The 14,619-nt window shown below is 38.2% G+C and overlaps 1 protein-coding gene across 7 annotated transcripts in view; it reads left to right on the top strand.

The window, feature by feature from the left end:
- The window catches only part of Cenpe (centromere protein E), an 82,192-nt gene that overhangs the window by 13,591 nt on the left and 53,982 nt on the right, over positions 1–14,619 (top strand). For all 7 annotated transcript variants that reach the window (XR_003481289.2, XR_003481288.2, XR_004771985.1 and 4 more), the window contains exons 13-26: positions 749–907; positions 3,802–3,973; positions 4,730–4,818; positions 6,357–6,524; positions 8,103–8,177; positions 8,383–8,502; positions 9,102–9,224; positions 9,306–9,462; positions 9,755–9,909; positions 10,568–10,882; positions 11,006–11,278; positions 11,381–11,536; positions 13,034–13,237; positions 14,203–14,361. Coding sequence is in view for 2 of the 7 variants with exons in the window: in XM_027395750.2 (XP_027251551.1) it covers positions 749–907; positions 3,802–3,973; positions 4,730–4,818; positions 6,357–6,524; positions 8,103–8,177; positions 8,383–8,502; positions 9,102–9,224; positions 9,306–9,462; positions 9,755–9,909; positions 10,568–10,882; positions 11,006–11,278; positions 11,381–11,536; positions 13,034–13,237; positions 14,203–14,361 (2,325 nt within the window). In the remaining 5 variants the exon portion in view is untranslated. The remainder of the gene's footprint in view (positions 1–748; positions 908–3,801; positions 3,974–4,729; positions 4,819–6,356; positions 6,525–8,102; positions 8,178–8,382; positions 8,503–9,101; positions 9,225–9,305; positions 9,463–9,754; positions 9,910–10,567; positions 10,883–11,005; positions 11,279–11,380; positions 11,537–13,033; positions 13,238–14,202; positions 14,362–14,619) is intronic.

Below are 14,619 nucleotides of genomic sequence, written 5' to 3'. Positions count from 1 at the left end.
TCTCCCCTGAGTAGCTAGTCCTCTGAGTGTAGACTAGCAGCCTTCTGTGTTTTAGCTAGTCCTCTGAGTGTAGACTAGCAGCTTTCTGTGTTTTAGCACTCTCCTGCATGCCTCCTCTCCCCTGAGTAGCTAGTCCTCTGAGTGTAGACTAGCAGCCTGTCATTCCATTTCTTTTGTTTTGTCATCGTGCTCCCATATCTTATAAAAGCCTTCCATTTTAGTAGTTTTTAGTGAGCTAAAATGTCAGGTGACATGAGAATATCTCTACTGTTACAGTTTTCAAATTCTAGCTTCTTTGACTTCCCTACCTATTCATATCTTCATAGGCAATTAATAGAATTAACGACATTATCTTAACATAAGATATAGCGTCCTAATGTGAAGAAGCGTATTTATCTCTTAAGTTTGAGTAACTATTGGCTATGATGAGTTCCTGCATGTAGACAGTATCTTACTTCAATAAGATTAAAAGTTCTCGAGCTGGAGAGATGGCTCAGCGGTTAAGAGGTCCTGAGTTCAATTCCTGACAACCACATGGTGGCTCACAATCACCTTACATGAGATCTGGTGCCCTCTGCTGGCATGCAGGCAGAATACTGTACAAATAATAAATAAAATCTTTTTTAAAAAAAAAAAAAGATTAAAAGTTCTCATAGATTACATGCAAATGTAATTTTTTATTGTTGAAGCTACTTTCAAGGAGTCAATTTTGCCATGTTTATGATTAACATAACCTAGTATTTCCTAGGTAAATACAAAGACTCGGGCGCAGGAAATGGAAAAGGACCAACTGGCCCAGCTTCTGGATGAAAAAGACTTGCTTCAGAAAGTACAGGATGAGAAAATCCAGAACCTGAAGAGGATGCTGGTGACGTCGTCTTCTATTGCATTTCAGCAGGAGCTAAAGGTAGAGCAGCAAGATGGCAAAAAGCAGAGCAGGCCTTTGTGTGTACTTAAGACTTAGTCCTTTCATCCGCTACTAAAGGATCTTTAAGAAACCTAGAGCACTCTGTATTTGTCATACATCATCGCTACCTAAGAAGCAAGTTTTAATTTCCTCGTAAAGAGATATGAATTCACAAAGTCTGGGGTGTTGATAAACACTGTCTGAGCTATGATTCATAGTAAAGTCTAATGAAATGTATAAGATGATTAGGAACCAAGATCTGTAACTCCCTTTGCAGGGGTAGCCCCCAGTTAGCACCAGCGTATGTAAAAAATCCACAAAGGCAGCAGGGGCTAGCAAAGATTCTTATTGCAGGGTTGCTAGACTTTCCTATATGAAGGGAACATGCTTTCTGCTGGTAACCTAAGAAAACATGAAAAAGCACACGCTTACCTGATGGTAACCTTCTCCTTTGTCAACTTAAAATAGTCGGCCTTTCTCGACAGTCTCTCTTTACATACATATCTCTCCTGCTCATATTTCTTTCTTTTTTTCTTTTTCGAGACAGGGTTTCTCTGTATAGCTTTGGAGCCTATCCTGGAACTCACCCTGTAGACCAGGCTGGCCTTGAACTCCCAGAGATCCACCTGCCTCTACCTCCCGAGTGCTGGGATTAAAGGCGTGCGCCACCAACGCCCAGCTCCTGCTCATATTTCTTTTTTTCGTTTTGTTTTGTTTTGTTTTTCAAGACAGAGTTTCTCCTGGCACTTGCTCTGGAGACCAGGCTGGCCTCGAACTCACAGAGATCCGCCTGCCTCTGCCTCCCGAGTGCTGGGATTAAAGGCTCCTGCTCATATTTCTATATTCAATTACAACATCTCTTTATGTGCTGTTACGTGTTTCTCTTTACACATACACATACTCTCTTACACTCATTCTCACGCCCATCCATTCTTGTGTATCATTCACTCACTCTTTCCACTTGTCTCATGCTTCTTCATGTCAAAGTCTCACACACACACACACACACACACACACACACACACACACACACACACACACACACACACCATATTCTTCAGCAGCTCTTACATCGCTCTCCACAGCCACTTCTCTCCACACAGTTGCTGCCTCTCTCTTTCTCTCCCTGCGTTACTGCAGCCAAACTCTGGACAATTATAAGTTACATTTTCAGGGCCCAACCCATTCTCATAACACAAGTCACGTAGTTTCTCTCGGGCTAGGAATGTCACACCGACCCATGCATGTTGCTCTAAGTTGGTGAGGGTTCCCAGATAGTAAACAGTTGACTGAACCTTGAGCCTGAGACTACATGTAAAAACTCAATTACTGAGAAAAAGTTGCTTCTATTCCGACCTTGAATCAGCAAAACAACACCTAGGAAAATGACTTTGTGTATTTGTCTCTAGGGGTAACCAGATATTTGTCTCCTGGGACAGCAAGCCTGCTTTGAATCTGCTCTGAAGTCCAAAATTAGCTGTCTCTATAAAAGCCTGTCTTTGGAACTGTGAATCCTGTGTCAGTCTGAGTAATGTAAAATATCCTAATATTATTTTTATCCATCAGAATTGTACAGGATCATCTTCCTGACCATCCACAGCGATATGTGTGCCCCAAAATTATAAAACACACCACCAAAGGACTGTGGGAAGAACCCCACAGCTGTTCTTATTAAATAAGGGAGGCGTAGCAGTGGCACTTGAGAAGCTATGGATAGGAACAATGTGTCATCCAGCCTCCAATCAATAGCCCCATGGCTTTGCCAAGCAGGTTGACTTGTTAAACACTAGTTGTCACTGCTGTGCATTCCCACAGCTACCTGCAAAGATCCACTAGGGTTTATGAAAGTGGATATTTAATAGTAATATTAAATCAGGAAAACCAATTAGCATATAAATCAGTGTAAAGTTCAAAATCTTACATTTAAGCCAGTGTACTTTTGTTTTTCCTGGGATAGGTTTCTGTTTGTCCAGTAGACATGATGGATATTTTGGTTAGGTGGGTAGCCTTCAAACCCAGACCAATTGAACTCTAATCTTAGTTCCATCAGTTCCTAACTATTGATCTTGCCTGAAGGATAACTTGATATCTAGTCTCATGAATGTGTGTAACAGTCCTTTCTATGCAGAAAATCCTAATGTAAGTATTTTGTATAACTACCAATAGGCGTGTTGTGTAAATCACTAGCAGATGTACAGTACAGACATTCAAGAAGTATTGGTTGACTAATTGATGAACAGGAAATAATAGCTCAATGAAAGATGCTTCAAGAAGTAACCATCATTACCAAAACCTTTAAGAGTTTTACAACTGCATGGTAAACATACTTTGAACTTCAAATGCACAGTGGCCAGGGCATATTAAAGCATACTGAGGAATCTGAATGAGGCCTTATGCTACAGGCAACAGAGCCTTGTATGTGCCATCAACATTGAGGTTCACAAAGGTATAGCTACTGTCTGCATCTCGAGGAGAATTATGGCTCTGGAAAGGGAGCAAATTGGACAAACTAGGGGAAAAATTTGAGGGATAAACAGTATTTGATGTTTTGGGTTTTGTTCCTTGGCTGTGGAGAGCAGTGTTGAGTGAGTCAGGGTAGACTGTTGGATGTAACAGGGGGCGGGAGGATGCTTGGGTAGGAGGAAAGATACACGTACTTTTAGTCAGAACTTAACTTTTCTTTATTGGTTGGTCTGATCACCCAGGGCCTTGTGCACAGTAAGCATGTTCTCTGCCACAGAGCTCTGTGTGGGTTTCTCAAGTCCTAAAACAAAACCAGACCTGAGATCCTGCCATGGTGTTTAAATAAATAAGAAGTAGTTTTCTTATTTTCTTTTGTCTGAGTTTGGGTCTATGTGAAATAATTTTGATTTCTTTTGTTCTTGTTTTTTAAGGTTAAAAAGAAACGAAGAGTTACTTGGTGCTATGGCAAAATTAACAAAATGAAGGATTCGAACTATGTAAATGAATTTAAAGTCCCAACAAATGTAACAACAAGAGCAAATAAAACTTCAGTGACTCTTTTGGGAGAAAATTCTCTAATGAGATTGGGAGAGAATGATGAATGTGAGTACTTTCTTAAGTGGAACTACATTGAGTTATAAATGTGTCTCCATAGACACTAACTTGGCTAATCTGAGAAATATGGTTTAAAAAGTATGTATAGTTCAGATATGATTATAATAGAGAACATGCACTTGATTTACAATTCATCACTCTTAAGAAATCCAGTGCAGTGGCTTGTGTTTATAATACCAGCGCTTGAGAGACTAAGGCAGGAGGATGGCCAGGCATTCAAAGCTAGACTGGATTATAGTAAGACCCTACAAAACCAAACAATGTAGTGTAGCTGAAGCATGCAAGTCAGGTGCTTGATTTAATTAATTTAACTGAACTCTGATGTTCAGTTAAATTGGTACGGTCTTCACGTAACATCCAGCTAAATTTATTCTAGTTTTCAGAGTGTATCATTTATGTCATTTCTATAGGACTGTGTCTAAAATTAAGTCTCCAGCATTATTGCCATCTTTATCATTATTATCACCTTTACTAACACTGGTCAAATCTCAGATGCAGAATTTGTCATTTTTATCTGTATTGTTTCAAAGGTCTTTATTTTATCACAAGTTCCAGCCAGCTTTCTTACTTCAAACAGTAATATGATAAGTGATCATCTCTATTGTAGGCAGTCATACCTGAGTATAAGTTAATTTGAGCTTACATTTACTCAGAATTCTTTATTAATCCCATTTTTATTTTTAGCAAAACTTACACTAAATATATTCATGACATGCATCCTTTTTTTTTTTTTCTTACTTATAGCACTCCCTATTGAGTCGGATGTGTTCAATAACACTCTGGAACCATTGACTGAGGTAGAATGGAGTTCAGCAACAAAACTACTAGGCGAGGTAACTTTAAGTATTCATTAGGGCATCTGTCTTTATGCTTCATTTTTTGTTTTGTTTTTCTTAAAAATTTTAATTTTACGCGTGTGCATGTTTTGCCTGTGCATGGGTGTTTGCGTGTGAGAGAGAGAGAGAGAGAGAGAGAGAGAGAGAGAGAGAGAGAGAGAGAGAGAGAGAGAGTGTGTGTGTGTGTGCGCGCACACCACTGCATGTCTGGTGCCTGCAAAGTCAGCAGAGGCCGTCAGTCAGATCCCTGCTATATGTGGGGATTGGGAACAGAACCCAGCGTTGCTGGAAGAGTAAGTAGCAAGTATTCTTAGTGTTGAGCCATCTCTCCTGCTGTTATTGATTTCTTGCTGGATATGCTACATTGTTTTACTACATTGTTAACACTGCCTGACTGAAATCAGGACAAGCTTAATTACAGGGAAGACTGTTCTCATTTTGTATCTCTGATTGACAGCTGTGAGATATCTAGAGATAGACTAGTCATTCTGTAGAGTGTGTATATGCTAATAAAATAGAAGTTGGCTTCCAGCTCTTACTAACAAATCTTAGGATTTGTGATAGTTTTAAATTTTATATTTTGATTTGATAAATCCCTTGAGGGTAAATGACTGATTTAAAAGTGACAAGTCTCGGGTATATAGTAAAGTTATCTAAATGTATAGAAAGGAAATTTTTGTTTTTATTTTGGAAGCATCTGCAGTGCTTCCTGTAATTCTGGCCACTACTAGTTGATGACTATCAAGGCAAAGTGTTTTTGTGTACTGCACATATTCTAGAATTTGTTACTTAAAAATAGAGGGATGCAGAGATGACTCGCAGTCAAGAGCAGTGGCTGCTCTTGCAGAGGGCCTGAGTTCAATTCCCAGCACCCACATGGTAGCTCACACCCATCTGTAAATTCAGTTTCAGTGGATACAGCTCCTTCTCTGATCTCCACAGACAGTGTGCAACGTGCATTTGTATACATGCTGGAAAAACACTCAGACACTTTTTAGTTTAAATTTTAAATGGCTCTCAAAAATAATAAAACACCAAAAAATAAATAGTTAAAATTCTTGTGTTAAGATTTTTTTCCTGTCCATCATAGTTTTTCTAGAAGTAGCATAGAAAATAGAAACTGCTTCCCCAAAGATGGTATAGTAAAACATGGAAGCCATTGGCAGCTTAAAATCCAGTCATCCTATTTCTGTTTCCTTTCCAAGCCCTCTCAGGAATGAGTCAGAGGAGGTGTTAAATGAGCAGGGTTGTCACGCAGTCAGTGATGTGATCAGGCAGGCTTCAGTGTCTTCTGTTTTCTCAATTGGTCTTTCCCTGTCATGGACAGGCAGACATATTACTTATCTTACGATCTTCAGCTAGCCTATTCCTATTTCAAGTTAACAAGATTATGCAAATACTAAAGAAGAGAATTGCCTGTATCAACTGGCTCAGAGTTGAACTGGTTGTTCATTGAATCTCCATATTAGTTAGCTAAGCAATTAACAAGTGGATCTGAACTTTCTGATTGGAAAATTTGTTTCTGTTTCTAATAGGAAAACGTAGAAAGTGAGTTAAGCTCACTTCATGCTCAATATGATGATCTAGTATTGGACTATGAGCAGCTAAGAAGAGAAAATGAAGAACTGAAATTGAAATTAAAAGAAAAAAATGACTTAGAGGAATTTGAAGCTCTAGAAAGAAAAGCAGAGAAAGATCAAGAGGTAAGAGAAATAGAAATAATGAACTTAAAATAAACACCTTTGACAACATTATCATTCTCATGAAGATATTTATTTCTAAGATTGAGGTTTTGCTGTTTTTCATACGTGTACACACTTAGAGAATGTAACCAAGAGGTAATTCATTTATATTCTTCTTAAAAATAACCAGATTTGTTTTCCATTGTACTTGAACAGGAGAACAAATGGGAACATTTGAAGGGTTTAGTGACTTTGTTCTACCACAAAGTGATTTTGTTTGGCTATTTGGCTGGTTTTGGTCTCTTGTGGCTTACTATAAAAGTTTCTGGTAGTCAAAAAATCAGAACTGTAGGCACTTTGATAAATGACATTAAGACAAATGTTTTCTCCTTTTGACTTTTAGGTAGTTTAACAACATAAAGCAGTAGCATTCTTTTCAGTTTCCCTGAGAATAGATGAGCAAAGTTAGAGTTGACAGTCCCACACCTATGCAGGTTCTCCACAGCAAGAGCAATAGCTTTACGTTCCCACATGAAGTGAGCCAACCCAAACCAGATTCAAATCCTGTCATTGTAGAGCCAAATGGGTAACAGACTGGAAGGGAAAAAGTTAAGATTCTCCAAACACAGTCTAAAATCTAAAATATAGGTTATTAAAATTGTGATTAGAATTTGCTGATTTGCTAGTGATGTCAGTGTGACATATGCAATAATTATGAGAACATGCTGGGATTCCCTTCCCTCCCTCATGTGTTTGATATGTGTATCTGAGTTTGTTTGGGGAGTGCTTCTCGGCTTTCTTTAAGATCTTATTTTTAGTATTTATTGCATGTAGGTGTATGCATGTGCATTTAAAGTGTAAGTAGGTACATGTATGAGTCTGGTCTTGTAGAGCTATAGTTACAAATGGTTGTGAGATGCCTAACAGGATGCTGGGAACCGAACTTGAATCCTCTGGAGGGAGAGCCAGTCCTGTTAACTGTTGAGCCAACTATCCAGCCCCTTTTTTTTGTATTTTTAGATTATGAGGTGTTCTACTACAGTAGCTTGAACAAATCTCTCAATCCCTCCTAAGATGGGTGTTTCTGAAACAGTAAAAAATGCTTTCTTTTATTTTTTTTTTAGATTTTTTTATTTAAATTAGAAACAATCTTATTTTACATATCAATCCGAGTTCCTCTCCTTCCCATCCTCCCATGTCCCCCAACAATCCCCTATCCCATCCCTCTTCTGCTCCATAGAAAGGGTGAGGCCTTCCATGGGGGATCATCAAAGTCCGTCACATCATTTGGGTCAAGGGTCTAGGCCCTCCCCCATGTGTCTAGACTGAGAGAGTAATCCTCTGTGGGTAATGGGCTCCTAGTGTCCATTCGTACACTAGGAATAAATACTGTTCCACTACCAGGGACCCCATAAACTTCCCAGGTCTCCTAACTGACACTCACGTTCAGGGGGACTGGTTCTGTCCTATGCTGGTTTCCAAGCTGTCAGTCTGGGGTCCATGAGCTCCCTGATGTTCAAGTCAGCTGTGGTTTTCTTTCTTTTTTGATTTATTAACTATTAATTAGTTTGCTATTTTCCTATTCACATGCTCTTACAGATGCAACTGATTCATGAAATTTCCAACTTAAAGAATTTAGTTAAACATGCAGAAGTATATAATCAAGAACTTGAGGTAAACATTTATCTTGATACTTCTTTGATAAGTAGCTGCTACTTAAAATGTGCATCCTGTAACTAACCATGATTGCAGAAAATAGAGGAGCTATATTTTAAATATTAGTGATTTTAAACAATTTAAATTTTTAAATATGTTCTTTTGTCATTTTAAATTCAAATCATTTACTAAATTCAGTTTCACTGTTCTTTGATTCTTTTAGAATGAAATAAGTTCAAAAGTAGAGCTTCTTAAAGAAAAAGAGGATCAGATTAAAGACCTGCAGAAATACATAGATGCCCAGAAGTCAGAAAAGATGAAAATAGACTTGTCGTACTCATCGGTAAAGTTAGCTTTTCTTTGGTTGTGTGATTGACTTGGCATTTCTAGTATATAATCATAATCATCCTAGTAGATGGTTATACTGAGCCAACTGTATGCCAAGTTTGGTTATAATCAATTTACATATACTTTATATGAGCATTAATCTTTGATTAATGAACTATTAATGTTATCAACATTTTACCAAGAGAGATTTGAAGTAACTTCTTCAGTAGTTTTAGATTTTTTTTCTCAGTGTCGGTGGGTGGGTTGGTTGGTTTAAAACAGTGTCTCCCTGTCAGCTCTGGCTGACTTGAAATTCTATAGGTTGGATAGGTTGGCCTCTTAACTCAAGAAATCCACCTGCCTCTGTCTCCAGTTCTGGGATTTAAAGATGTGTGCCACCTTACATGGTTTAAGTTTTTTATTAAACACTAACCAATTTCTTAAAGTTTACTTCCAGAGTAGCGGTTAAGATATAGAAACGTGTGGCCAGAATTTTTATCCTATCTTCACACTTTTTGATCAGCTAGGAATAGCACACATGTATATATGTTCTCCAGCATATTTTCCAAATCCGCCAAAACTGGATCTCCTGAGACCCTTTTGTCATCTGTCTAGGAACCCACTGAAGAACTAAAACAGGTGATGCAAACGCTGTCTGATATGGACACTGTGGCCCTTGATGCCAAGAGAGAGGCAGCCTTTCTTAGAAGTGAAAATCTGAGGCTGCAGGAGAAAATTGTAAGTAATTTTTCAGAATTTATAATGTCATAGTTGTAGTGATCAGTATGGTGTCATCAGTTTTCAATGTTTTTCCAACAGAATGAACTTTCAGATTCTTGTAAGCAAATGGAAAATGACACTCAGGCATATCAACGCCAACTGGAGGCAAAAAAGAAAATGCAAGTCGATCTAGATAAGGAATTACAGTTTGCTTTTCAAGAAATATCAAAACTCACTGCCCTGGTAGAAGGCAAAGGTACTATATACAGATTGAGATATCTGCACACTGACTCCTAGAAACTTACCTAAAGGGATTGAGTACTTCCCCAAAATTAAGTGCCTGCTAAATTCTTATTTTTTAAAAAGAATTTAGTATTCAGTTTAAATATCTTTGTTGTACATGTTCATAAATATTTGTATGGGCACAATAATAGGGGCTTAAAATTATTTTTCAAATGCAGTAGATAATAACTGAGAGGTGGTTTAAAATCTATTAAAAATTAGGTCACTTTCTTGTCAATGTAAGCTAATCTGTCAAAAACTTACAGGTTTGCAGTCAAATTTGGAACTGGAGAAAAAGATTACTGATCTCCAAAGAGAACTGAATAAAGAAGCTGAAGACAAAGAAATTTTGCAAAAAGAAGTCAGTTTGCTCTCAGAGTTGAAATCTTTACCCTCTGAGGTAGAAATGCTGAGGAGAGAGGTGAGACAGGAGACTCTAATGGGATGGGAATGGGAAGAGACGATGCATGCTCTCACTAGCTCTTACAGAATGTGATAGAGAAACTGTTTTTGTGGACTTTTTAGCTCTCTCATCTTTCCCTTTCACAATAATTAAACTACCCATAAATGTATTGTGAATTATTTAAAATGATCTTTCTTACATAATTCTTAAAAACATAGTTTATCCATAGATTAAATGCTTAGAAATTTGAATTGCAGTCAATGACTTTTGTTAGGGAGGTGTTTCAAATTTTGAGGAAAACCTAAAGTGCCTGTCATATGGTCATATTAGAAAACGCTTTCAAATGCTAGCTAAGGAAATAGATAAAATCTCAGCTCTTTCTACTGGCTCCTTCTCCGTGTATCCTTTAACTGGAACCCAAAGACATCATGAAAAACATCTAAGATGGATTTAAACAGGCTAAATGAAAACAAGAGCATTACCCTCTACTGTAGACAGCTGATTGGCTGCATACTTGCCTGTGTGCACTGTGTTCTGAGTTCCAACCTCAGAGCTGCAAATGAAAATAACCATCATTCCTCTGTCAAATCTTTGCTAATGTTAAATGTTTTCAGAAAGTTGCTTCAGGATATCTATCATACTTCGCTAACATCCCTAAATGTCTTCTTTCCCATAGCTGCATGAGAAATCTGAAGAGCTGTGCTTTATAACCTCAGAAAGAGAACACTTGTTTTCTGAAGTAGCTCATAAAGACAGTAGAATTCAAGGTTTGCTTGAAGAAATTGGAAACGCTAAAGATGACCTTGCAGCTTCCCAGCTGAATTACAAAAGCAGAGATGAAGCATGCCAAACACTGAAAACCCTGCACATGGAACTTGAGCAAAAATACCAAGTGGTCTTGGAGGAGAGTGAGAGGATGAAGCAGGAAATAGGAAATCTCTCTAAAGAAGCAGAAAAACTTGGTTTAAGTTTGGATTCCTTGAATGCCGAGGTTGGTACAAATTGTCAACAAAAGAAGCGGGCTTGTTTTCCTGAGTGCCATCTGTATACACGCGTCTGTCTCTATGTACAATGCAGCATTCTGCTTTTACTGTGTCACACTTTTTCTTTAAAGCTTTCCCACAAGACTCAAGAGCTTCAGCAGAAAACAAGCGAGGGTCAAGAGAGGTCAGATCAGATGGAGGAACTAAGAGAGCAGTTAGAAAACAGGGAATCCAGCCTGCAGTCTGCGGAGAAGGAGAGAGCAGTGCTCACGGAGAGGCTTCAGCAAGCCTTGGAAGAAGTCAGAGTCTTAACCCAAGAAAAGGAAGACCTAAAGCAACTCCAAGCAAGCCTGCAGACTGAAAGGGACCAACTCAAAAGTGACATTCAGGACACTGTAAACATGGTATGATTCAACCGGTTAGAACTGCAGAAGTCACGTTATGTAACTATAAGATCAGTGTGCTTCACATCCTAATGGAAATTGCTTTCTTCTTCTCTTACAAAGAATGTTGATACTCAAGAACAGTTACTGAATGCTCTCGAGTCTTTGAAGCAACACCAAGAAACAATTAACCAGCTGAAAATGAAAGCTGCGGAGGAAACGTCCAAGAACCTGCATACAAAGGACAGGGGAGGGACGGGAGATGAAATTCAGCAGAAGGTAAACGAACGTCGGATGACTTTCCCTTTGCTTCTACAGGCTTTCTTTAACAAGAGACACTGCCTGGGTTTCCTGCCATGATGGACATCAACCTTTGCTTTCCAAGGGGCCCTAACCAGCACTCCACGACAGCAGCAGAGACATAATACACTACTGAAGGATAGAAGTGGGGGAGTAAACACCATGAGAAATTAGGATAGTAAATAATTCAGAGAAAAGCTATGGCGGATATAAAAGTCCTGAGGGTAACAGCAAGCTTTAAAGGTATTCTTAAAACCTCCTAATGGCTAGGAACCCCGAATTTGAGACTGACACGTGCCTTGAACAGGGACAAGATCAGGAAGTGTCTGGTAAAACTGCTAGAAGCTTAGACTTTTTACAGAAGCCCGTTTCTTAACAATAGATTCTCCTTCAAGATGGTGCCAGGCCACCCAGCAATGGTGGCACCCTTTAGTCCCAGCACTCGGGAGGCAGAGGCAGGTGGATCTCTGTGAGTTTGAGACCAGCCTGGTCTACAGAGCGAGTGCCAGGACAGACTCCAAAGCCACAGAGAAACCCTGTCTCAAAAAACCCAAAAGAACAAAAAAATTGGTGCCAGGCCATTCCTCCCTGAGTCATAGAGCGTAACAAAATGTGTTGTTTCTCACCATTGGTTCATCTACCTGAGGAATCATTATTTTACCAAATTATTTTATGTGGCTTTCTTGTTACTGTGACAAATATCTAACAAAAACAGTTTAGGGGAAGATTTATTTGCCTCACAGTGTAAAAGATATGAACCACCATGACAGGGAACTTAAGGCAGCAGAAGTGTGAGTCACCAGTCACATCCTCTTCCAGTCAGGAAGCAGAAGTGAAGGCTGTCGCCACCGCTCAGGCCCCTTTCTCCTTTTTGTTCAGTTCAGGCCTAGCCCATTGACTGTGCTGCCCACATACTTCCCACTTCAAAACAAAGTATTTCTTTCTTATTCCAGCTGTAACCATCAGTGCTCAGGGAAGCAAATACATTCCTCAGCCTTCTTTTTGTAGCAAAAAATAAAATAAAATGACCAAAATACCACCATTGTATAACTTAGAAATTATTTAAGGAGATGTATAGACAGGAAAGGCATGTGTCTTGATTATCTGATCAGTGTGAATAAATGAATGTCCACAGAGTCAGCTCCACCTAGTGTACATGAAAATTGCAATGTGTCCAGCTACCGAGACAGCTCTTCTCAGTGAATAGATCTAAGAATACTAGAGCCAGACCCCTTGTATCCAAAGCTGGCTGTATGCTCTCTGTATGATCTTGCAATAATGAATTTACCTCTCTGGAATTTAAGTTCCCTATTTAGCAAATAGGGGTAGAATAATGCCTCACTCCTGAGATTATACAGGAGTCAGTGTGTTGATATGAGGCTAGTACTTGATACAAAATATAGGTGATGTACACTTTACTAATGTTAAAGTAGTTGTTAACTATTTAAATTCTTCCTTAATGTATTCATATTTTAGATGAATGACGTAGACGAAGAGCAGAATCTGCTTGCTGGAAATGCCCAAACATTGATTGCAGGTGTTAACGATAATGAGGTAACTGAAGAAAAGAGGAAAATACATTCTTTAATGCAGGAGAATAATGGACTCCAACAAACATTGGAAAGTATTATAGCAGAAAAGGAACAATTAAAAATGGATCTACAAGAAAATATTGAGATGGTAAGACCTAGCTCTCTACAGTTGGCTATACGTTTTTACCTATTTATTTTAGATTTTATTAACTTTATTCGTGTATAATCTGTATGCAGTGGATATGTCATGAAAGTGGAAGGGTGAATGACTTTTGATAAATGTCTGCCTAAATAGAGCCACTGGGTATTAATGCGTTAACTTGGTAATGATTTGCCAGATTGATTTTCAAACCACCTCTGCCATTTTACATTCCCATCAACAAATAAATAGAATTCTGGTGGCTCCAAATTTCCTCTTACCAATACTTTATTTGTGCTTTCAATTTTAGCCATTCTTTTGCTAATGTACCTATTTTGCTTTGCCTTTCCCTAACAACAAAAGATGTTGAACATTTTTCATAAGCTAACTAGCTATTGCATATCCTTAATGATTTATTCTCTTAATGTTATGTTATAGTTTGTGGGTATTATACATATTTTGTTAAATTGGTTCCTAACATTTCTCTTTTAATCTATTATAAGGTTCTATAATCTTTATGAGTTGAAATTAATAATTTAGGAAAATCACTGTGGATGCAGTGATGTTTTAATTTTCTGTATTTAGAATTGTCTGGTTTATCAACAAACTGAATGAAAATTAGGATGCAAACACAAAATGTGTTTTTTCTCTGACTTGTTATGTTTTGGTGACATTCATATACAAGCCTGTTGCTGTGTGATCTTCATAGTGCCAGCAAAAAAAAAAATGGGAACCATTTCGAGTTGACTGGCCGTTTATCAGTGCTTGAATCCAAAGTCATAAAAGCATAAGGGGGAAAAATGTCTCTTTTTGGCCATCAAAAGCAGACTGACATGACTTTACAGTTGCCTTTTCTATGTAGTCTCACTTTGATTTCCTCGTTTTGAATGAAAAGTAATTTCTGAGTTCTCCTGACTTCATGAAGTTAAGCAAATATTCTAAATTCTAATCTAGAACTTTTTTTGTAACTCTAGACGATTGAAAACCAGGAGGAATTAAGAGCTCTTAGAGATGAACTCAAAAGGCAGCAAGAGGTAGCTACACAGGAAAAAGACATAGCCACTAAGAAGAGTGAAGAACTCTCCAGGGTGTGTGAGAGATTGGCAGAAGTAGAAGAAGAGTTAAAGGAAAAGGTAAGGTGAACTTCCCAAGCTGTCTTCTTAACTGTTTGTCTTAACCACACACACATATTGCTAATAAATTTTCTCTAGTCTTAAATCAAGGAATAGCGACTATCTACAAAATGGAGAAGTATCAATGCTAACAGCTTGAAGTTTCAATTCATAATGAATTCTTAAGTAATTGACATTACTTAAGATTATATAATTGCAACATCTTTAGGTAAGAGGCAAGCAGTCTTATGTGGTCTAAATTAATCATATAATGTAGTC

This window comes from Cricetulus griseus (genome assembly GCF_003668045.3).
Source record: "Cricetulus griseus strain 17A/GY chromosome 1 unlocalized genomic scaffold, alternate assembly CriGri-PICRH-1.0 chr1_0, whole genome shotgun sequence".
Lineage (NCBI taxonomy): Eukaryota > Metazoa > Chordata > Mammalia > Rodentia > Cricetidae > Cricetulus > Cricetulus griseus.
Note: the sequence above shows the minus strand (reverse complement) of the source record. Positions and strands in the feature narration are given on the sequence as shown.